Below are 25,666 nucleotides of genomic sequence, written 5' to 3' on the forward strand. Positions count from 1 at the left end.
CAGATACTGGATCTTGAAGGGCAGAGAAGTTATTCGTCAACATCAAAGAGCTTGTTTAGGCTGTAAAACATGGAGAGGTAAGCCAGTCATGCAGAAGATGGCTGACCTCCCCCCATCAAGACTGCGTTTATTGCAACCAGCCTACTACTCAACAGGGGTAGATTGTTTTGGACCCTACCTTGTTAAAATTGGACGCAGAAATGAGAAACGATGGGGGCTCATATTTAAGTGTCTGACAACCCGAGCAGTGTATTTAGACATCCTCAGCAACATCGACACTGACTCATTCTTAATGGCCTTGAGACGATTTATCTCCCGTAGGGGGAAGCCATTTGAAATCATCTCAGATCAGGGGACGAATTTTCGGGGAGGTGATCGAGAGTTACAAGAAGCCTTTGCAGCACTTCACCCAATATTAAAAGAGCAGCTAGCCAGCCAACAGATTAGATTCCAGTTCAATCCCCCTGGTGCTCCACACTTTGGAGGCTGTTGGGAAAGGGAAATCCGATCCCTTAAAACTGCCCTTTGTGCTACTATAGGGGATCAGATTGTAACCGAGGAAGTTCTACGAACTGTACTTGTTGAGATTGAGGGCATTCTCAACTCTAAACCCCTCGGTTATACTTCGTCTGATGTAGCGGACTTAGACCCAATCACTCCTAATATGCTGCTTATGGGGCGGCTGGACTCATCCCTACCTCAAGTGGTGTATCCACAATCAGAGATTTTGAGTAGAAGACGCTGGAGGCATAGTCAGATTATGGCAGATCATTTCTGGAAACATTTTATCCGCAATTACCTGCCATGACTTCAGTCACGCCAAAAATGGCAAAGAGATTCAGGAAACTTAACACCTGGAACTATTGTAATGATTGTTGACCAACAGCTCCCACGGGCTCTGTGGCCAGTTGGAAAAGTTACGAAAGTTCTCCCTGGAGAAGATGGTAGAGTCAGGGTGGCTGAGGTTGAAGTAAAGAACAAAACCTACCTTCGCCCAATTTCCCGTCTGATCAGCCTCCCTAATCTGCCAGACTGATTACTCCTTAGAACTATGCCCAAACTGAGATTGCCTTTTCCAGGATACACATTTACAGAGGAAAGGTGGGGGCGGCTGTTAAAAAGGCTCTCCAATCTGTATTATAGTTATAAAAGAGACACTAATGCCCCCTTGTGGCTAAATACATATTAAGTTAAGATATAGAAGACGTGCATTAACGGAACAGTCTAGCTATCGGGGCGTGGTCTATTGCACATACACAGAAGAAGTTTGATGGAGTTATGCTGCTTGTTAGATCGATTCTACAGAGTGCGTTCATATACCAAAACACTACTGTTTGAATGTGGCTGCAAATTACCATTAAAGAGATATACGTCTCTGACCGGACGTCTTGTGACTGCTCATTCTCCACCAGAACATAATATAGTCTTCATTACAAATACGTTTTCCACATTAAAAACATGTTTCTATTCCTTTATAGGCTTCTTTATGGATGGTGATGTCGTTCCTCTGGGATCTTCAGTGATTCTGCCCTGTTATGTTAATGAACCTTTATTAATGGAGGGTCTGAAAGTGGAATGGAGAAGAACAGACTCGGAAACAGACTCAGAGACTCGGGTTCATCTGTATCGACATGGTGAGAGTCGAGCAGAGAAACAGCACAAGGATTATCAGGATAGAGCTCATTTCTTTACTGATCAGATTCAACACAGAAACTTCTCCCTCCGTCTGAAAAAAGTGAGAGCTGAAGATGAAGGGGTTTACAGATGTGAAGTTTACAATGACAAGGATTTTGTGTTTTCAGTCAAAAGAGAGTTGATACTGGGTAAGTGTAAAAACGAAAACCGCTGCTGTAGTAGCCCTGATCAATATATGATTTTGATTAAGCAGTATATTTACAATATAAAATTTGAGTTTCCAGAACTTTGATAACATTGATGCATTTTCATCAAAATATAGTTGCGAGTAGCAATTATCGAGGTTTAAGCGCTTTAAGGCCATTAAGCATACTTGTAAAAAGGTATTATGTTTTATTAAGCAAGCCTGTAAGCAGTCTGATAGCTACTCAAACTTCATTGGCTGATGGCGGATATGTTTTTTTTTAGATATGCAAATGTCTTTGTAGACAATTAAGGAACCTTAAGGACAAAGACATCACATGCCAGTTTTCAAGTCAATCTGACTGACTGTTGCATAGTGACAGCCATTTTTATGTTTTTTTTTTCTATGTTACAGTGCCACCAAGTGGACAGTCGACACGTCCTTTTCAACGTGACCACAAAATGATCTCTTACATAGGTGTGCTGAGTTTGGTGAAAATATCTCATTCCATTCATGAGTTAAAGCCCTTTTAGTAAAAGTGGCTCCTCCACTTTGAATGTTTTGGAGGCCCTTAGGGATAGTAAACCGAATTTTATTAACTACTCCAGAGAATCTTGCTATACTGGTTTGGTTCCAATCGGGCCAAAACTAGTTCCAAAAATCCAAAATACCTGAAAATCATTATCCGAGGCATGCATTTTGTCCGCCTTCCAATAAGGTGGATTCCAATAATATAAGACATGCCCAGCTGTTTAGGAGTTATGAGTCATTTGGTCATTTTGACGGCTGAAGCGCCCCTGTCAGGCTGATCGGGGCGGGCCTTGGTGACGTTATAGGCAGTGTGCGAACTACCATCCCTCAAAGTTTAAAGTCTCTACGACTTACGGTTTGGTCTGCTCAATCACATTTAGGAGAGAATGCTGAACCTTTTTGTAATTTTGTACATTTTGTAATTGTAACAATTACAACAGGATGTCAGCGCTATGCGCTTGAAACCCTAATCATTCATTTTGAATGAGCACCAACTACATCTGAACATGTATTTATATGCTTTATCAACTGGTGCTGGGTTTTTACATGTTAGTGTCTATGAAAAGTAAATTCCCACTCAATGAAAGAGAAGATTTTAGCAAATAATATCAAAAATAAATACCAATTTGTGGAAGGAATGATTGTGCTTCTGACCTTAGCAGAAAGTCTGAAGTTCATTTGTAGTTTAGGGATTTCACCAGCAGATGCTCGCACAGTAGTAAATAGTCCTAATTAGTCCTTGGTAGTGCACAACATGTTGCGAGACAGAAATGCTCTTTCACTTAACTTGAACTATTTTGCCAACTTATTCATGCCTAGACAATAGTGCAAGTGTAAAAGGTATAGAAATTATACTGTTAATAAATGTATAGTAGTGTATGTAGGCTATCATGCAGAGCTGAGTGGCCCTATATGCTCACCATGCATGTTGCGTAGGGCTCCACAAATTAAACAAGGCCCTGCCTCCCCCGTAGTGATGGGAAGCCCGGTTCTTTTCCACAAACCGGTTCTTTTGGACCGTTCGTTTCAATGAACCGGTTAAAAAAAGTTCCCCAGTTCTTTTACATCCTCACGAAAAGACGTCAATTCTATCATCCCGGCGGATAAAAATACATTCAAATAAAGGCATTTGTAATCATAACTTCTGTTAAATAATAGTAATTATCGTCATAATCATAGGATGAGTTTCTTACATTTACGTTTTGCAAATGAACCCTACAGGTGATGAGCAGACGCGGATGTTTCACATGTCTTAAAGATATAAAGTGAATAAACTGGTCTTCATCAATTTGATATTATTTGTTATTAAATAAACTTACATTTAGCCGAAATCGGCCCCTCATTCAAGTCCTCGGTTCACCTGTGCTCATGTATCAGCACAGCATCAGTTGGCCAAAAGAAAGATTGATTCAGAGACGGTGCTATCAATTATGGTCAGTATCTCCAGCTCATCGCTTCTCCGTATCGAACGTTTACGAAAGAAACAGTTCTCGGTTATGTACTGGTGATTCGACAAACGTAATCGGTTACTAACGTAACCTCGGTTCTCTGAAAGTAAGGGAACGAGTATTGCGTAGCTATACGCTAAGGGAAAAATCCTTTTCTTGAGAATATTGAAGCCTTTTTTTTATACCGTAATCCCTTTGGCCGGAAGCCCTTTGGCCAGGTCCCAGGCACGAAGCACACTCGCTGTGTCCATCCGCGTCATGTAGAGGGTCTCTGTATGAAGCGCAGTCTGGATGCGGCATTTGAAACTTTGAAAGTATGTCGAACGTGTCAGAAAGAAACAGTTCTCGGTTCTGTACTGGTGATTCGAGAACCGCTGTACTTGAACGTTTGGTAGTTCACGCATGCTCAGTGTCAGCTGCTCATCACTTCTGTCTCAGTTAAAGAGGTGGTTGATTATGATTTGACTTTTCTAACTTTAGTTAGTGTGTAATGTTGCTGTTTGAGCATAAACAACATCTGAAATTTTTGTACATTTTAAAGATAAATTCATTAATCTGGTGCACTTTGAGTCACCCAAATCCACTGTTAAAAATAAATAATCCACCCACAAACCGCCCATATTAGATATCTGCATCTGATCACATTACAATTATTCAAATTCTCAGTGTTAAGCATGATAATATATCACATTGAAGTTGGCAAATTAAAAATGAACATTTATTTAAAATAAAAGTTCTTCTTTTGGCAAAATTACATTTCCTTAATAGCCTTAACAGAGGCTTTACTCCATTCAAACTTAAATTGTCAATGTTTCATTACATCACTGTTTGAAAACAGAATAATTTTATGTACCTTTTATAAGGTTTTATTTTATTAAATGTTTGCTCCATCTTTCATTTCAAATTCTTAAATTTGATCAATATATTCAATTAAAATAATAAGACATTAGGCTGTTTCCAATCAAATTAAATAATTTACATTGAAAAATTATAACTGTATTAAATTAGATTATTTTAAATATTTTTGAATATACAAATAAGGAATGTTGAAAAGAATGATACTTTGAAACTAAACCGCCAGTAGGAGGCGGCAGGCGACCGTCTTAATGAGCGATTCATTGAGTCATTCATTCAAACGATTCGTTCAAAAGGCTGATTCATTCAGAATGAGGCAGTTTATGAATAGGTAATTGAATCTTTGACTCAATCGATTCGTTCAAAACGCTGAATCATTCAGTAGGCTAATGAAACACGGCTGAGTGTTGTTGTGAGATGCGTGGTGGTTCTGCTGTGATCTTTGTTTGGAACTTTACAGTCTATGGTTTGGAACTATTTTCGCTGCTGAAACCGAACAAAAACAGTCATTGCGTCTCAAATGTAGATTTTACCTTGAATTTCTTTAAGAAAGTATTAATGGGATATACACGATGGATAAATCGAAAGGAAACTTCTCTTATCTTATTAGTAATTAAGTATCTATTTGGAGTTAGCCAGACTTTTTTCCAGACAATATTGGGAAGAAAAGCATTCCAAACTGTGACATTTGGAATAGAAACATATTAATTTATTAATAAGACGTATTGATCTATTAGAAGAAGAGGATGACAAGCAATATTTCCCCACCACTGTAACTTTAGGATCTAAAGGGGGTAAAGAAGAGGTGTAAGGCCTGATATATTGGTCCAACGCCGGTTCGCCAATACACAGGGAAGGTTATCACGTGTTCTGTCCTCACTCATGCAAAGTATTGGTTGGTTAAATGCAATACATTAATCATATATTCTCTCGTTAATTCATCTGACTCCATAAATGAAAGGTTTTAGTAATATCTGTGGATCATTAATTGTAAGTGAATGTTTGACTATTCCTTTTAACCATTAAATGAACGATATCAAAATCAGTTAGAATAATCAAATGTAACAATTTAATATTTCAGATATCAGAGATCAATTCCACAATCAATTCAAATATCTAGAACATGGTTATACATTGGTTACACCAAATAATCTTACCCAGCTTGTACCTGAGAGAGAGAGAGAGAGAGAGAGAGAGAGAGAGAGAGAGAGAGAGAGAGAGAGAGAGAGAGAGAACTTTTTTTTACAATTTTAACAGTATCTTTTCACAATAAACTGACCATATAATACATTCAACACATTACACAAAGGATATTTGTTATGATGACTTAATAGCTAGTTGGGGATAAGTGACCACTGTGGTGCATCGATAAGAATGCAATTGGATGCTTTAAATCTCTTCAATGGGTTTATTGACAGTCATGAATGTCTTCATGAATGTACAGTATGTGTGGTTCTACAATAGACAATAAAAGAAAAGAAAATATCAGCATACAATTAAACAACAGTGCTGACATGATTCAATTAGTAAAGCTAATAAATTGTAATTATTATACCTTTCCCTTAGCTGCATATCAAATAACCAAATAAAATACCAGGTAACACACATTATCTTCTTATTGAATTAAAGAGCAGCCTTCATATCAACCCAAAAACATAGTTCTCTACTACTCAACCATAAGTACACTCAAATAATAACTAAACAGTGCCAGGTGAGCACACACATAAGCACAATATTAATATAAAACTAATATTAGTAGGCATTAGCATGATGCTAGCGAACTTTATGATAACATACATTTCAATAGAGTATCTCAGAATAGACTCTTTTAACAACCTAAGGCACAGAAATACACATACGTAAACATTTACCAGGGTACTCACATGTCTCTGAACGCACACATGCACAGATAGCGACACAGACGACAATTCACCTCAGAAATATCTACGATGCGTTTCCCGGCCAATCTCACGACTAATTCAAAACGAAACTAAAAACTGTCGTCGCGAAAACTGTGTTCTCTCTGTGACCCCGAAACAAAGCCGCTGATTGGCTGATCCCCGTTACAGCAAGTCCTTCTTCAAAATATTAATACCTAATGCAATTACAAAGAAAAAAACAAATCACCTTCACAAAGTTGAAAGATCTGAAAAGTTGAAAGGTTTTTATAAAACCGAAAATCAATCAAAACTCTAGATTTTATAAAAGTTAAAAAACACACGTTCACATCATCGCTACCCTTTTGTTCCACTCTGTTTTTCCTGCTGATATAAATAGCCATTTTTGCTTTCCCTAAAATGAAATTCAACAATTGAGAGGTAAAACGTTCTTTCTGAAAGTACTTAAAACCCAAAATAAAAGTATCAATACAAAACGTTTCATTAAATCTACAAAACAAGTATTTTAATCTCATAAACAAAAGTTATAATCTAAACCAATGCATGAAAGCATGGAAAACAGTCTCCCTTTGAAGACAGAAATGGCAAGCAGAATTAACTTCTGGATTCAGCACCGAAATAAAAGAATTGGCAGCAATATGGCAACATGGAGAATTCTCCATTGTATATCACCAAACCTTTTAGACAATGGTGGCTTATATAATGATCTCCATTCAGGTTTTACATCATTTCTCAGTTTGAAAACAGAACGCCATGGTGTTTCAGTTCTTTTTTCTAACGTTTTCTTATTAAAAACCAAAACACAGGCGCTCTACAGTTTTTTTCCTTCACTTGACAAGAAATCTAAAAACAAAGATTCACCTGATTTCAGCAAAAAACCTATACCCTCTTCAAGATTGGGTTGAATAATCAAACACGGAAAGGGATCCTCAACATCAGGAGTACAAACCCCTGTAAAAAAGTCTCTTAACAAGTTATCTTCTTCAACTGTAAAACATGATTTAAGTTTGACAAAAAAAAAAAAAAAAACGAGTTAATAAACTAACAGGTCCATCCATCCATCCATCCATCTTCTTCCGCTTATCCGGGGCCGGGTCGCGGGGGCAGCAGTCAAAGCAGAGATCCCCAGACTTCCCTCTCCCTAGACACTTCCTCCAGCTCTTCTGGGGGGACACCGAGGCGTTCCCTGGCCAGCCGGGAGACATAGTCTCTCCAGCATGTCCTAGGTCTTCCCCGGGGTCTCCTCCCAGTGGGACGCGCCCGGAACACCTTCCCGGGAAGGCGTCCAGGAGGCATCCGGAACAGATGCCCAAGCCACCTCAGCTGACCCCTCTCGATGTGGAGGAGCAGCGGCTCTACTCTGAGCTCCTCCCGAGTGACAGAGCTTCTCACCCTATCTCTAAGGGATCGCCCAGCCACCCTGCGGAGAAAGCTCATTTCGGCCGCCTGTATCCGGGATCTTGTCCTTTCGGTCATGACCCAAAGCTCATGACCATAGGTGAGAGTAGGAACGTAGATTGACCGGTAAATCGAGAGCTTCGCCTTGCGGCTCAGCTCTTTCTTCACCACGACAGACCGGTACATCAACCGCATTACTGCAGAAGCTGCACCGATCCGTCTGTCAATCTCCCGTTCCATCCTTCCCTCACTCATGAACAAAACCCCTAGATACTTAAACTCCTCCACTTGAGGCAGGAACTCTCCACCAACCTGAAGTGAGCGAGCCACCCTTTTCCGACTGAGGACCATGGCCTCGGATTTGGAGGTGCTGATTCTCATCCCAGCCTCTTCACACTCGGCTGCAAACCGTCCCAGTGCATGCTGAAGGTCCTGGCTTGATGAGGCCAACACGACAACATCATCCGCAAAGAGCAGAGATGAAATCGTGTTGTCACCAAACCTGACACCCTCCGGCCCCTGGCTGCGCCTAGAAATTCTGTCCATAAAAATCATGAACAGAACCGGCGACAAAGGGCAGCCCTGCCGGAGTCCAACACGCACCGGGAACAAGTCAGACTTACTGCTGGCAATATGAACCAAGCTCCTGCTTCGGTCGTACAGGGACCGGATAGCCCTTAGCAAAGGGCCCCGGACCCCATACTCCCGGAGCACCCTCCACTGGCCGCCGCGAGGGACACAGTCGAATGCCTTCTCCAAATCCACAAAGCACAGGTGGACTGGTTGGGCAAACTCCCATGAACCCTCCAGCACCCTGTAGAGGGTATAGAGCTGGTCCAGTGTTCCACGGCCTGGACGAAAACCACACTGTTCCTCCTGAATCCGAGGTTCTACTATCGGCCGGATTCTCCTCTCCAGTACCCTGGCATAGACTTTCCCAGGGAGGCTGAGAAGTGTGATCTCCCTGTAGTTCTTAAAAAGAGGGACCACCACCCCGGTCTGCCATCCCAGAGGCACTGTCCCCGACTGCCACGCGATGCTGCAGAGGCGTGTCAGCCAAGACAGCCCCACAACATCCAGAGACTTGAGGTACTCAGGGCGGATCTCATCCACCCCCGGTGCCTTGCCACCGAGGAGTTTCTTGACTACCTCGGTGACTTCACCCTCAGCCTCTGCTTCCTCAATGGAAGACGTGACAGTGGGATTGAGGAGATCCTCGAAGTATACCTTCCACCGTCCAACGACATCCCCAGTTGAGGTCAACAGCTCCCCACCTCTACTGTAAACAGCGTTGGTAGAGCACTGCTTCCCTCTCCTGAGGCGCCGGACGGTTTGCCAGAATCTCTTCGAGGCCAGCCGATAGTCCTTCTCCATGGCCTCACCGAACTCCTCCCAGGCCCGAGTTTTTGCCTCCACAACCACCCGGGCTGCAGTCCGCTTGGCCTGCCGGTACCTGTCAGCTGCCTCAGGAGTCCCACAAGCCAACCAGGCCCGATAGGACTCCTTCTTCAGCTTGACGGCATCCCTTACTTCCGGTGTCCACCACCGGGTTCGGGGATTGCCGCCTCGACAGGCACCGGAGACCTTACGGCCACAGCTCTGAGCGGCCACTTCGACAATGGAGGTGGAGAACATGGTCCACTCGGACTCAATATCTCCAGCCTCCCTCGGGATCCGGTCGAAGCTCTGCCGGAGGTGGGAGTTGAAGATCTCTCTGACAGGAGACTCGGCCAAACGTCCCCAGCAGACCCTTACAGTACGCTTGGGTCTGCCGAGTCTGTCCAGCTTCCTCCCCCGCCATCGGATCCAACTCACCACCAGGTGGTGATCAGTTGACAGCTCCGCCCCTCTCTTCACCCGAGTGTCCAAGACATATGGCCGGAGGTCAGATGAAACGACCACAAAGTCGATCATCGACCTACGGCCTAGGGTGTCCTGATGCCACGTGTACTGATGGACACCCTAATGCTTGAACATGGTGTTCGTTATGGACAAGCTGTAACTAGCACAGAAGTCCAATAACTGAACACCGCTCGGGTTCAGATCAGGGGGGCCGTTCCTCCCAATCACGCCCCTCCAGGTGTCACTGTCGTTGCCCACGTGGGCGTTGAAGTCCCCCAGTAAAACGACGGAGTCCCCAGTCGGAGCACTTTCCAGCACCCCTCCCAGAGACTCCAAGAAGACCGGGTACTCTGCACTGCCGTTTGGCCCGTAGGCACAAACGACAGTGAGAGACCTATCCCCGACCCGAAGCCGCAGGGAAGCGACCCTCTCGTTCACCGGGGTAAACTCCAACACATGGCAGCTGAGCTGGGGGGCTATAAGCAAACCCACACCAGCCCGCCGCCTCTCACCATGGGCAACTCCAGAGTGGTAAAGAGTCCATCCTCTCTCGAGGAGTGTGGTTCCAGAGCCCAAGCTGTGCGTAGAGGTGATCCCAACTATCGCTAGTCGGAACCTCTCAACCTCACGCACAATCTCGGGCTCCTTCCCCGCCAGCGAGGTGACGTTCCACGTCCCTAGAGCTAGTTTCCGTGTCCAGGGATCGGGCTGTCGAGGCCCCCGCCTTCGACTGCCGCCCGATTCTCTAAGCACCGGCCCCTTACGGTCCCTCCTGTAGGTGGTGAGCCCACGGGAAACTAACAGGAATATGGTGCTGAACCCCGGCAGATAGCAGTGAGTAGCAAAACAGTTCTCAGTCTTGTGAACACGAAAAAATCTTTTCAAGGTGTGGAGTTTTTGATAGAAAGCAGGCAGTTCCGATAAATCCAATTTTGTTGGATCCATTAAAAAGAGGGATTTATCCAGTCCAAATCCCCAATAGTGTGCAAAATGGTGCAGCTCACAGCACGCCAGCTGAAATCAGTAAAACCATCGAGTAATCTTTTTCAAAACTGTAACCGAAAAGCAGCCATTCTACCTTGTAAGTGAATCAAACCTTGCCCACCTTCATTTTTGGGGAGGTATAAAACACTCTGTGGGACCCAGTGCAGTTTGTCCCCAAAAAAATTAACAAGAGCAGCTTCCGCTAAAAACTGTGGTGAAGGGTCTACACATGCCAATCTATGCCAAAGTGAAGATGCCACTAAGTTGTTGACAATTAGAGTTTGCCCCCTATAGGACATATTCGGTAATAACCATTTCCACTTATCCAAGGGCCCGCCCCTTAACTTTTTCCATCAGCCCCTCCCAATTTTTTTGTAACACACTGTCATCCCCTAGATAAACTCCTAAATATTTTATACCCCCATTCCCACAACACAACCCATGTGTTGGGGGAATGGGGGTAGGAAGGCAAGGTTTACCATCAGTCCATTCTCCAAACAATAAAGCATCACTTTTTTTCCCAATTAACCTTTGCAGAAGACAACAGTCTAAATTCATCAATTAAATTAAGTAAAATCTGCACATCACTGTCCTCAGATGCACCTCACATCAGCTGTCCTTCAGTACCTCCAGCAGATCTTGTCTGTTGATCATCACTACAATATCATCGGCATAGGCTGACAAACAAATCTTATTATTTACAAACTGGTAAAAACAAACCACTTAATTGACCTCTTATCTGTTGAAGCAATGGCTCAATAGCCAAGGAATACAACATCCCAGACAAGGCGCAACCTTGTCTGATACCCCTGAGAACCTAAAAAGGAGCACATAAGCCACCATTTATTTGCAGCATACTCTCAACATCACAATAGGGTACCCTAATCATGTCAATAAAGTTTTTGCTAAAACCAAAAGCTGTTAAAGCACTCCTCAAATATGAGTGTTCTACTCAGTCAAAAGCTTTCTCCTGATCCAAAGATATCAAGCCACAGTCCAAATTTAACAATTTAGAGATGTATAAAATATCCAGAATTAAAGAAATATTGTCAAATATAGATCTACCAGGGACAAGATCTACTTCGGCAACTCAACGGCAACCCGCCCTTCGACAAGCTGTCCTTCAGTACCTCCAGCAGATCTACACTCAACTCCAACCAAAAAGCCTTATAGAAGTCAACCGGGAGGCCATCCACTCCTGGTGCCCTTGTTACAACCCTTGTGTCACGGTGTGACAAAAACAATTAGAAAAGAGATTAAAAACCCTCGTGAATAGTGTTATTTGGAGACCTCCAGTGGACACCCGTCTCTATTGCACTGCGAATCTGTTGCCATGGCAGCAAGGCCAATTGCCCGATTGACAGCAGGTGTGGAGTAATTACAGAGAGTGTTGTGAGAGGGACACGTATTGAGATGGGGCTTTAAAAATAGAGAGGAAGCAGACTGCCGGTGTGGTTCTCCTCCCCGCCTGGGGGTTCTCCTCCTGTGAGATACTGTGTTTTTGTCGACGGGTTGTTCTTTTATTGAGGCTGGGCTATGAAGCGGGCGAAGATCGAAGTTGAGAAGTAGAGAGAAGAGAGTGAAGTATTTGTCAGCGAAAACCCAAGGAATATCGTCAGCAGTGGGAAAGACGCAAAGTGATGAGTATTGGATCCGTTGTTTATATGCACTAACACTGAAGTGGTGTTGAGAGTTTGGAAAGCATGTGGCACGAGTGAACTAGTACACCGAGTGAATTATTGATCTGTCTCCAACTTTTGTCCTTCCTTCGCTGAATGTGACGATCGCTGCAACCGTCTTCTGCTGTCTCTGGAGAGAAGTTGAGCCCTTGTGAGAGACGAGAGTTGTTCTGGTGGGAGGAAGACCGGTGGGTGAGTGCTGGCCCGAATGCACGGTGTGCGAGTGGAATGCAGTGCCTGAAGTGACGATTCACACGGTTTGTGTTATGGAGTGAAGTTCATCGGGTGGAGAGGTAATAGTAGTTTGCTGTGCACTCTTTCCTTACAGTCTTTCACCCGCTGTCTCCAAGGAAGGTTTTGATATATCGAACGCCCAACTTACCACTTTGAGACAGCCTGGCTCTATTAATGCTGAATGTTTTATATGCTGTTGAACTGCTAGATCCTGCTACATTGTTACAGTGTGCAACTGAAGTGGAGTGTCTCGCTTAAAGCATCCTCCCCGCCTGGTGGTCTCCACACGCCCCTCACGAAAGCCGCTGCCCTGTTCAGAACGAGAGAAGGTATTGCAGCTGAATGTTCATCTACTGTTGAATGGTTAAACCCTGTTGCATTGTTACAGTGGACAGCTGAAGCGGAGTGTCTCGCTTAAAGCATCCTCTTCGTTTGGTGGTCTCCACACGCTCCTATTGAAAGCTGCTGTCCTGTTCAGAAAGAGAGAAGGTATTTGACTGAATGTTTCATATGCGGTTGAGCAGTTGAACCCTGTTACATTGATACAGTGTACCGCTGAAGTGGAGTGTCTCGTTCTAAGTGTCTTCCCCGTCTGGTGGTCTTCACACGCCCCATCGAAAGCCCTTGCCCTGGTCAGAAAGAGAGAAGGTATTTCAACTGAATGTTTCATATGCTGTTGAATAGTTAAACCCTGCTACCTGGTTACAGTGCACAGCCGAAGTGGAGTGTCTCGCTCAAAGTGTCCTCCCTGCCTGGTGGTCTCCACATGCCCTATTGAAGGCCTCTGCCCTGTTCAGAAAGAGAGAAGGTATCACTGTCGAGTGCTTGTATACCGTTGAACCGTTGAACCCTGTTGTATTGTTGCAGTACACAACCGAAGGGAGCGTTTCGCTCCAAGTGTTCGTCCGCCTGGTGGTCCCCACATGCCCCAGTGAAGGCCTCCGCCCTGTTCAGAAAGAGAGAAGCCCTCCATGCCTACGTTGCAAGCCGCTGCCCCTGTTGAGAAGGGAAAGGAATAGCTGCGGCACGTGCCTCGAATCGAAGTGTCTTCCTGTTGTCCAAGGTTCCAGTCCGAATGGGGTCCGTATAACCACGACTTCCTCTTGAGTCCTGTAAAGAGTACTTACCCAGTGACCTACCTAGACGGTGTGAGTTTCCCTCTGATCCCTCTCCAACGAGTTGCAGGGCCGCCCCGATCGTTCTCCCCTCTACGGTCCAGGGGGCCATCGAATTCCCTCTGGTGACAAGAAGAAGATTTTAATTAGGATCTTTCAAATTACTGCTCTTAACTTAATAAAGAAACCTGTTATTCCTTTATTCCCTTGTCTGTCTGGTCCTTGACACGTTCCTCGAGGTGGTACCCGGTGTCCAGGGGTGGGTGCAGTCCGGCTCGGCCCACCCCGACCTGTGACACTTGGCTCAAGGGAAGCAACAAAAACAGGGACACACAAAAACCAAATTATAGGCTCAAAAATAATATTTATTTAATTACAAAATAAGGCAACACTAAATAATAAAATGAAAATCAATTAAAGAAAATAACAGTGTTTCTGTATTCATCAGTAAGGTCAGTGTGTAAAGCAAGATGCAGGGTTGAAATGTAATGTAGTGTTGAAGTAAAAATGTAAATGCAAATGAAAATGAAAAGGTAACAAAATACAAAGCAACCCAAGTCCAACAACAAAGTCCAAAACCAAAGAATGCTCTCTCCGGTGAATTGGTGATCTCTCTAAGGCACAAACACAGGTGCTTCCAGTTGACTGTCAATTGAGGTGATTAGTGAGCTCAGGTACCAACAGCAATTCCCATAATCAACAGCAGAGGTCGTCACACCCTCCCAGACTCCATGCTTTGCAGGGTCTTACAGAGCTCTTCCAGGGTCAGCCCTCCTTTAAGGTCATTATTAGCCTCCTCTGACACCTTTGGTAGGCTGTCAAGGAAAACGTTGTCTACACCAGTGGTTCCCAAACCTGTCCTGCCGGCACCCCAACACTGCACGTTTTCTTTGTCTCCCTAATCAAACACACCTGATTCAACTCATCAGCTCATTATCACATGGGTTAATGAGCTGATGAGTTGAATCAGGTGTGTTTGATTAGGGAGACCCAGAAAATGTGCAGTGCTGGGGTGCCGCAGGACAGGTTTGGGAACCACTGGTCTACACAACACTCTGACTTGAGCTTACTCCTATACAGATTTCGATAAAACTGTATTGCCCTTCCCCGAATACCAGCAGGATCCAACAATAACACTCCATCTTCGGAGCGCAATCCATGAATAAACCGTTTCTGACCATTCTTTTTTTCCAGATTGAAAAAGTATTGGGATGGTGCATCCATCTGATCAATGCTTTGAAAGCGTGAACGGACCAGAGCCCCCTGTACTTTATGCCCCAGTAGATCAGCTAACTGAGCTTTCTTCTTTGAGCAGGCTTCTAAATAATGAATCTCGCCAGTAGATTGAGCCAAATTTTGAGATTCAATTATCTCTCTTTCCAAAAACTCTAAAGAATGAGTCAACTCCTTAGTAACGTTGTGAGTATACTGTTGAGTAAATTGTCTTATTTTTATCTTGCCAACATCCCTGTTGCAATGAATAAAAAGAAGACTTCTTTGTTCTGTGAGCTTCCCAGAAATACTTAAATGATTCCTTAAAAAAATTATCATTTAACAAATTAGTATTAAAATGCCAGTATGTGCTTTTTTGTTTTATTGAGCTTAAAATAAGCTTACAGTGCACCATAGTGTGATCTGATACACTTACTGGTGTTGTATAACATTTATTGAAAATACTAAGGTGGTGATTAAAACTATCAAATCTGTCCAGCCTAGCTAATGACATAACATTATCACGTGTGTGAACCCAAGTGTACTGTCTCTCATTACCATTTAAAGATCTCCAAACATCACATAAATCATACTTTTTAATAATATGAATAAAACGTTTACGCAAAGCCAAATGAGGCTCAATGTGATTTCGATCTAGATTATGCTCAGTACAATGCTCTTATGCTCAGTACAATTGAAATCACCACCTAGGAACAAGAAGTCTTCAGGGCAACCGTTTTGTAGAGTTGAACACAGTATGTCTAAAAAAAATTTTTATTTCAACTGGTGCAGTTGGAACATATACACAAATAAAAATAAACACATTACTTTCGACAACAGCTCTAACTTTTAAAAGCCTATCTTTTACTATTTCATCAACATCATAAGAGATAGGACTAAAATTCCTTGTGAATAAAATGACAACTCCCCCACTTATTGAAGTGTTATGACTTAACACAGGGATGCCATCAAACTCCCTTGCCCAGTCAGCAGCATTTTTCAAGTCGCTATGAGTTTCTTGTAACAAAACAACATCAATACCTTTCTGTTTAATTACTTCATATATTGTAGCTAACATTCAAAGTAGCTACATGAACTTCACTCATAAAAAAGAAAAAAGAAAAGAAAAAACACCCAAATAGCCAAAAAAGATCAACCATTCTACTTTAACAGACATCATTGTTTAAAACAGTATTGAGATTCCTCACAATTTTCTTAAGTCGATAGACTTCTTTGTTAGTAAAGAAACTCTCTGCCATTAAGCTTCTTGCTTTTTCAGCGAACTGTTTGACATGAGGAAAATATTCCTGCACGTGCACACCTCTTATTTTTTGTTGATCTAAGGAATAGCTTAATATCATCAAGTCCATAATCCCGACCAATGAACTCCCCCTGATAAAGTGTCATACTAGAGTCAGAAGACCCACCATCACTTTCTGTATCCTGATCCATATCGTCTTGCACTTCACTCATTTTACTTATTTTGGCATCAAATATATTTTTAATGATCTTCCTTTTATGAGGCATTTTGAAAAAAGCTCTTCCTCCACACAATCCGTCGCACATGCTTCTTGCAATATCACTGAACTATTCTCTAAAGCACTTTCATTATGCCCATCTCCTTTATCCTCAGAAAACTGTGCCACGCTCAGTAAATCTTTGACACTAGCCTCTGCCGAAAGTGTTTTGGTGCGTATCGTGCCCGAGTTTTCACAGTGCAGTGAAGTCGACGCAACAACACTCTTATCGGGAACACTCGTAGCCGTCACCGTCACAGCCGAGCTTGGCCCTGGCAATACCTCCTCAAATATGTCGGCAACAGCATCCGCAACACCACCACCTTCAGTACTCTCATTCACCACGTTTGCTTCCCTTTGTCAGGACAATTGCAAATTAAATGTCCAGATTTACCACAACCAAAACACTTAGATTTCGTGGAAGTGACAAAAATAACGTACTCAAAATTGTCAATTCGAAAATTTAGAGTCATGTCTAGCTTGACATCATCCTGAATAATCATATACGCGAATCGCCTGAACGAAACAATCTGTTTCAACAGAGGTGATCCGCTATTGATTGGGATCTTTTTAATCGGAGATACCAATTTTCCATATCGGGATAAAGCTTGTCAAAATTTCATCACTTACGAAAGGTGGAACATTTGACAAAGTGACTCTCTTAGCTGGCAATGAAAGAGGAAGAACAGAGACAAAATCACCACCAATGACTATTCTGTGTTCGACTACTTCATTGACTTTATCTACGCTATTAAGAAACACCACAATGGCACTATTCTACTACACGCTCTCATGCCCCACAACCTCACCAATGGCAAGACAGCATTCCTCCACACTCACCGCGGCGGCAACTTTAATCGCATTACGCCCACGTGAGTGAACTCAAAACCTGCATGCATGGGGCCGACATGCTTCCCTGATAAAGAGGACAGCATGCGGCCCAACAAAGAACCAAAAAGACTAGATAGAAAAGACCAGAAAAACAGCAAGGGGAAAAAATAGAAACCAGCTTCACTCACTCACAAGCCCTCCAGTCACGCTCACACACACACTGGAAGTGAGAGAGAGAGAGAGAGAGAGAGAGAGAGAGAGAGAGAGAGAGAGAGAGAGAGAGAGAGAGAGAGAGAGAGAGAGAGAGAGAGAGAGAGAGAACGAGACTGAGATCGAGACCACCTATTCAATTCCTGTCCAGCAAAAAAGAGCCCAGAGACCCAGAGCACACCTTCCTTTATCCTGTTTGACCAGGTGACATGGGGGATGGGGAAGACCACCCTCAAATGGCTTCCAACCAACAAGAGGGTGGTGGCATTATCTGGCCTTATCTCTAAACCAATTTTCTCTAAGCTTCTATAAACCTTATTTCCTTTTATTTTATCTAGCTGGATAAGAGATATCTGTACCACTCACTTTGAGACATTTCAATTGACACCAAAAACATAACAGTCAATGATAAACATTCACATTTAAACCATGTTCTTGTGTGAGTTCTTAGTTGTTTCTGAGAGGATGTGAGGTTGTATGGGGAGGTTGAATGTTAATTAGTCAGCAGGGCCCTTTTGTCTCATTAGACCAGGCCTCAACCAGTATTTCCAGTCTTACAGAGGGATAGGGGATATGTTGAAACAATCCAATAACTCCAGATGGTATAGCATCAAAAACAATAGCAAAATCTTTAGGGGTAATGGGAATGTTAAAACTATTATGAAATTCTTCATAATTTAATAAATGGCCATGTGCATTAAACAACTGACTTACAAGCAAAACATCAGCCTCAAACCAGCGCTGGAAGAAAAGAGATTTGTTTTTATACAGAATATCAGGGTTATTCCATATAAAATATTTATGAGGAGAAAAGTTGTGTTTGTATAACAGAGACCAGGCGAGAAGGGTCTGCTTATGAAATTTAGATAATACAGCTGGTATTTTTTCAACATTATAATTACAAAGCAATAAAAAATTAAAACCACCAAATTTGGAGAAAATATAATGTGGAATGAAGTTCCAAACAGAGGTAGGATTTTTGAGAAAGTTTTTGGCCCAAATAATTGTAAGAGTATTATTTAATGTACAAAAGTCTAACATATTGAGGCCACCATCTAAATAAGAATTTAAAACAACAGATTTCTTGATATAATGTATACCATTTTTACATATGAATTTAAATAACATTTTGTCAATACTTTTGATAGTGTTGTTATACACATGGAGCGATTGAGCAGCATATGAAAGTCTGGAGATCCTACCCCTTTGAACTCTTCTGTCTTGCCTGCACTCGAGACGGTGATGTGAGCTGAGCTCCACTGAAAGTCTTCATTGGTTGTCGCTCGCGAAAATCGCTTCTCATTTGCATGAAGTTGAAATTTCTAAACTTTTGTCATGTCTCGCATCGCTTGACATGCCCACATTCTGTCGCCAAAGGTTTCGCTGGAAGTCACCAGTGCTCCATTGAAATGAATGGGATCATGTCGCTTTGTCGCTGGCGGTGTGAAAGGGGCTACAGTATATGCGCGAAATGAAAAGCGCACGGCGTGATGGCACTCCTCATTATAGGTGCACATACTTTTAAAACAAGACAATGATTATCTAGTTTCTAAGACAAGGTTTAGTTACAACTCTGCAATAATGCAAGATGGAAAGCAATGTATTAACATTGACTATTGATTTATAGGCTATATTGCATTTAAAATGTTGATTGGCTGCACATACTGGTCAATATGGATGCACATCCCTCAGTAAATAATAACCATCAAGTATCAAGGATTGCTTTTATCATATAAAACACAGTGACATGTTATGGCAATTGTTATTAACAATTTAATTCTTGATATCAAAAATGCATCCTGTGAATGAATAAAAGCTATTTATAAATTTGTACTATTTAAAATGTGAATTCTTGATATTAAGAATGAACTTTTTATTAGTAACAATGTCTATTTCTGATATTAGGAATTACCTTTTCATTAGTACTAGTTAAAGGAGGGAGGATTGTAGTGGGAGCACTGGGGTCCAGAGGTGTATAGTCCAGGGATCAGAAAGTAAAAGTCCTGCCATAAGTTTATTCCACCCATGAACCCAACCAGCTGATTTCACTAATTAGTTCTGTCTCCTGGCTGAAAAACGGTGCTAGTTAGCAAATCCGGGTGATTGGAACAAAATACTGAGGACTTTTACTTTCTGAACCTGGACTTTACACCTCTGTTCGAGAATTAACAGAGGTTTAGATGTTGATGATTTATTGTTTCATTTGAAGTCACCATCACCCTTGACTTTCTAACAGTAGTTTATCTTTGGCTGTTGTAACTTTGTGTTTACATGGCAAGAAAATCAGAGAGAAAATGAATCAGGTGATGTTGGTTGTGTTGATGATGACATAATCATCGTGTAGTGGCCTGATTCATTGATCTCATATAGAGTCTTATCTTTAAGCCCATTATGTGGGTTATTAATTTACATTATTGATTGTAGTAGCCCTATGATTCTATTGATTGTGATCCATCAGTGTTGTGATAATCTGAAGAATTTTATAAACATTGTGCACAATAAAGGTTTGAACTACTGTGTCTCTCAGACACATACAGACATCAAGATTCAGCATATACGCTGATTCTTCTTGTCTGTGTCGGTCTAAATCGTACAATAGTTCAAAACCTTTTTTGTTGTTAAGTAAACATGCAATTTATTCTCTTATAATGCCTCAAATATACAGGTGCTGGTCATAAAATTTGAATATCATCAAACAGTTGATTTATTTCAAGAATTCAACTTAACAGGTGAAACTAATATATTATATAGACTCATTACATGAAAAGTGAGATATTTCAAGCCTTTATTTGTTATAATTTTGATGATTATGGCTTACAGCTTATGAAACCCACGAAATCAAAATCCCAGAAAATTAGAATATTACATGAAATCACACAGTAATTACACAGTGATACCATGGTCATTGAACCAGGTTTTGGTTCTTTTGGCAGTGTGGGCAGGTGCAAATCCTGCTGGAAAATGAAGGAAGCATGAAGTGCTCTGGAAATGTCCTGGTCGACGCCTGCGTTGACTCTGGATTTAATAAAGCACAGTGGACCAAAGGCCTCTTTTCTGATGACAGCAAATATTGATATTTAAATAAGATAAACATTGTACACCCCGTGTTTTAAAGTTCTTCGGATGATCTGTTTGTCACTGCTGGCTCACATTCGGTAGGGTCACAGAGCTATTCAAAAAAACGTTAAATATATTAGTATTAAACATTTCTCTTACAATGAAAGATAAGACTCTTTGTGAAATCAGTGAATTAGGCCACTACATGATGATTATGTCATCATCAATAAATAGCCAACATCACCTGATCAGATTTTCTCTCTGATCATGCCATAATGAATGTGTTTTATAAACACACAGATAAAGCAGTCAGAGAAAATCTAAAGTTAGAAAATTAAGAGTAAAGAGCCCAACTAAAGCAAACACTCATCCCCATAATGGTGACTTCAGACTTTACTATTTTCAATAAAACATCAATATCTAAACATCGGGTAATTCTCAATAATAACTTTTATGACAAATTGGTTGGTAATACAAATGTTTAATACATTTTTTTTAATAAGTTCAATGCCATAAAACCTAAAATATTACTACCGTATCTTTTACAGTAAAGCACTTTAAAAGTTGAGTTCTTCATGAATGGTTGGACAAAGAACACACAGGAAAAATAGAAAATGTTTAGAGACTTGAGTAAAAAATATCACAAGTTCAGAACAGAAAATAAGTATATATTTCAGAAAACTAAGCAAATTATGAAGATCTTGCTGTGGATATCTAGTTTAATAAAGTGCCTTGAACAAACTCTGATTATATTTCACAGATTTGATTTCATTATCCTAACAAACTTTACATTATCCTAATCCAGTGATTATTTCTTCTTAAAAGCACTTGATGGTGATTTTCTCAGACGGGTTGATTAACAAACACCTGTGTGTCCTTTACTGTTGTGCAAAGCTAGCCAATCAGATTCAAGAAACTTGAGGAAATGTTAAAGCTGCCGTCGGCAAGTCTGGCAGATTGGGTTGATTAGCCAAAATTTTGAATGTTTACAACTCTCATGCCCCTCCCCACTACCAGCGAGCACCCTCCCATCGAGGTCGTGCTCGTCAGTGCGTCACTGTGCGTGTGTACCTGATTTTCTGTGAACGCGTCCGTCTCTTCAGCATCTATCAACACCATGGACTCGGAGGTAGGCTGCCCTGGCTAATCTATCCATAGATAGCAATAACCGAGGAATTGGAAGCTTGTTAGTAGATTTTCTCTCCGCCATCACGCTTCATACAATCTCCAGGCGAACTTCAGGCGTGGCGTGTGCATGTGATATTAACGTGCGCGAGTGAGGGGGGGGATCTGTGGCATGTGCACGACCTGTGATTGACAGTTAGATCTCACACCCCCCTGCGCTGATTGGACCTGATGAAGCGGGAGCGCTGGATTTTTGCAAAACAAATAACACGCTCCAGGTGGAGTTAGAAGCTCGGGTTTTTTTCTAAAACCACCTTATTTATGTTGTTCTGTCGGATTATAGTGTCGATTACACTGAATATGATCAAAAAAATTTTGCCGACGGCAGCTTTAAGTAATTTGTGTGTGCAATAAGTTAGTATGAGTGGATGGTGAGCGGATCAGACCTCAGTTCTCTCACTGCTGTAAAATCAGAAGTTACAACAAACGTAACCTTCTGTGCTTAACCTTTAATAAATGTTTGGGCTTTTAAAGTGCAATTATTTAGGTCTGTTTAAAGGTTGTTGGGTTTTTTTTTTTTTTTTTTTTTACACAAAATAGGTCTCCCTTTTTCCACTTGACCTTTCACATATTTTTTTTTTCAATTTCAGGATTAATTGTGGAACCTTCTTTTCATACACCTGTTCCTCTGGGATCTTCAGTGATTCTGCCCTGTTATGCTAATGAATCTTTATTAATGGAGGGTCTGAAAGTGGAATGGAGAAGAACAGACTCAGAGACTCGGGTTCATCGGTATCGACATGGTGAGAGTCGAGCAAAGAAACAGCACAAGGATTATCAAGATAGAGCTCATTTCTTTACTGATCAGATTCAACACAGAAACTTCTCCCTCCGTCTGGACAATCTGAGAGCTGGAGATGAAGGACAATACACATGTACAGTTCACAGTGGCTTATCTCAGAATTACTGGCAGTTTTCAACCAATATAAATGTGGTACTGAGACTACTAGGTAAGTCAACAGAAAAAAAGAGCTACTCTCCTTAGTTCAGTTATTTATAATGTTACATGTGTGTTTCCAAAACAGTTTGAGTTTGATACATTGGGCCCTAACATACACCTGGCGCAATGCAGCACCAAGCGCGACGCAAGTGTGTTTTGCTAGTTTCAGCCTGACGCAGTTTTCATTTTCACGTCCTGTGCCACGTTGTTAAAATAGCAAATGCATTTGTGCCCATCTGTTTACTCATAGGCTGCTGGTCTGAGAACCAGGTGTGTGTTCAGGCTCATTATTGGCGCATTGCTATTTTGAGGAACTGAAATAGACTGAGCCATTTACCAACTGAAACCTGGTCTAAAGTCAATGACACAATATTTTTATTTATTCAATATGAGCCTCCACAAAACAACACACTCTGCTTACTACACACACACACACTCTCTGCTTATTACATACACCCATTCTGCTTATTACACACAGCAGCAGCAGCAAACAAACTAGACAATTATTACAAATAAAAGGATTACAATGTAAAAGATTAATATTGGGGGGTGGGGGGGTAGACATGTTCTGCTAAGCTCCTCTCCATATTTCCAATTATTGTTTTAATTTCTCTGGGGTTTTTTTCCACCTGCATTACTTTATAATTGTGTTTGTTGAAGAGCTGTATAATGACTAAGCCAAAAGATGAAAGGGGAAAGAAGTTGGATAAAGCATTGAATGAATCCCCTGCTCAGTCACAGTCGGAGATCCTCAGGGTCGAGTGGCAAAGCTGACGCGGAATCTACCAGTATTCTTCTGGCAATACAGAATATGAACAAAACGATGACTGATTGATTTGATCTTCTGGAAGAATCTTTGGTGTCCACTCAAGCAATCTTAAGTGTGCCTTGGGGACAAAATTAAGGAGGTGGAGAATGCAACTGCCGATTATGACCATCGCCTTTCCCTCGTCGAGCAGAAGTGCGCAAAAGTACAATCAGAGTGGCTTACTGTGAGAAAGTGATTAACATTAGCAAAACATTAAATTCGTCGTCTTACCTGAGAAGATGGAGAATGGACGCCCCACGGAATTTCTGAAAAAAGTTTATTCCAGACCTGCTGGGTACTAGCAACTTCTCAAAGCCGTTGGAAGTGGATCAAGCTCATCGTCTGGGGAGGCAACTTTCTGAAGAAGAAGCGTGGCCGCGTGTGATGATAGCCCTGATTCATCACTTTCAAATGAAGGGAAAAATACTTCAACTGGCTCGTCAATAGTTTCCTCTGCACTAAAAAGGCAGGTCGATACACATCTTTCCCAATCTTCCAGCTGAAATAATGAAGCAGCGGCAGGCATTCAATGATGTCAGGAAGCATCTTCGAGAAGCCGGTGTGAGAAGTGGCTTCATTTAACCGTCAAAACTGCGCGTCACTCATGGTACCACTGACAAGGTATTTTCCTCGCCCGAGGAGACTGAGGCCTTCATCGAGACGCTGTCTTGAAAAGCATTTATATATGTATGCTGGCATAACACGCTCTGGTATGTGACTTTATTTAACGGTTAACTACCATTACATACCATCTTTAACTACCATTACTCAGACTGGGAAATTTATATGACCGTTTTTTTTGTTCATAAGTACTTGTTCAAGTGATTGGAGAGGGAGCTAGGGCTTTTTAGCTGTAGTTTCGCTGTTCCGATGGTCCGGCAACCCCTCAGTGACTTTTTGGGATGCGTGTTCTCACTTTGTTTCGGAAAGGGGGGTGGAAGGGGGGTGTTTCGAACCCCGAAAAGTTGACTTCAATGGGGCAAGTTTTAAACCTGCTTTTAGCCTCTTAACATCCTTGATGTGTCATTACAAGTGCACAGGTCATGTGAGTGATTCCTTCAGAGTGAACACGAGTGAATCTGACTGCAGTAGATGTGAAAGAAATGGATAAAAATGATGTTATTTAAGCCAGAAACAGAAAACAGCATGTAAACACAGGTATTTGCGCTGGCTTAAATAACATCATTTTTATACATATCTTTCACATCTACTGCAGTCAGATTCACTCGTGTTCACTCTGAAGGATTCACTCACATTTCCTGTGCACTTGTAATGACACATCAAGGATGTTAAGAGGCTAAAAGCAGGTTTAAAACTTGCCCCATTGAAGTCAACAGGGTGCAAATTTTTAAAATAGAATAACTCGGTGTAGGCAACACCGATTTTCCTGAGGCACACACGCACACTAGCGCACACACGCAAGGTCTCTCGCTCCCTCTCTCTGCCGTGCGTGCGCTATGCTTGCGCGCTCTTGCTTCCGGGAGATTTTAACTGATTTGCGGGCATCAGGGAGCCGCTATCAATATGCGGGAGACTCCCGGAACTTCCGGGAGACTTGGGATGTCTGGATTTTTGTCGTTGTTCTCTGTATTGACAGCACTCCAAAATGTACAAAAAAATGAGCTCAATGTTAAAATTGACCGGAGTTCTCCTTTAACGTGAGCTCCACAGACTATCACAACATCTTAATTTCTGATCATTCTCCGATTTCAGTGGTTTTTAAATCTTGGCCATAAGACTAAACCACATTGTTGGTGTTTTCATCCCTCTCTACTTTCTGATGTATAATTTTACCAATTTATATCTGAAAAAAATCTCAGATTTTCAAGATATTAATCAAAGCTCATCACAAGTAGTTCTTCCACAAGAAAGTTAATACTAATATATTTAGAAGGTGCACAGTGTCATTTACACAAACATTAAACACCATCATGGTAACACACATGAATCTGTCATTTGGACCTTGAACCGTTTGGGTCCCATTGGAATCCATTATATGGGGGAAAATCCTGGAATGTTTTCATCAAAAACCTTAATTTCTTTTCGACTGAAGAAAGACGGATATGGACATCTTGGATGACATGGGGGTGAGTAAATTATCAG

At 41.8% G+C, this 25,666-nt stretch overlaps 2 protein-coding genes and 1 long non-coding RNA gene across 11 annotated transcripts in view; 2 read left to right on the top strand and 1 right to left on the bottom strand.

The window, feature by feature from the left end:
- Window positions 1–25,666, bottom strand: part of LOC309499294 (serine/threonine-protein kinase Nek1-like) — a 128,794-nt gene that overhangs the window by 80,744 nt on the left and 22,384 nt on the right. The gene's annotated exons all lie outside the window — the stretch shown is intronic.
- LOC309498270 (uncharacterized protein) overlaps window positions 1–25,666 on the top strand; it is a 174,192-nt gene that overhangs the window by 19,835 nt on the left and 128,691 nt on the right. For 5 of the 8 annotated variants that reach the window (XM_082168866.1, XM_082168868.1, XM_082168867.1 and 2 more), the window contains exons 6-7: window positions 1,479–1,823; window positions 22,406–22,765. The exons of 1 other annotated variant lie outside the window; for it this stretch is intronic. In XM_082168866.1, the coding sequence (XP_082024992.1) occupies window positions 1,479–1,823; window positions 22,406–22,765 (705 nt within the window). The remainder of the gene's footprint in view (window positions 1–1,478; window positions 1,824–22,405; window positions 22,766–25,666) is intronic. 2 more of the 8 variants (XM_082168871.1, XM_082168870.1) reach the window with 1 other exon arrangement.
- On the top strand, window positions 11,936–14,005 carry LOC309503361. Of its 2 annotated transcripts, XR_014207622.1 has the most exons (3): window positions 11,936–12,747; window positions 12,897–13,336; window positions 13,556–14,005. It is a non-coding gene; the product is annotated as an uncharacterized lncRNA (long non-coding RNA). The 2 variants fall into 2 exon arrangements; XR_014207621.1 differs by having other exon boundaries at window positions 12,897–14,005.

The sequence above is a fragment of the Leuciscus leuciscus genome (genome assembly GCF_965113295.1).
Source record: "Leuciscus leuciscus genome assembly, chromosome: 1".
Taxonomy (NCBI): Eukaryota; Metazoa; Chordata; class Actinopteri; order Cypriniformes; family Leuciscidae; genus Leuciscus; species Leuciscus leuciscus.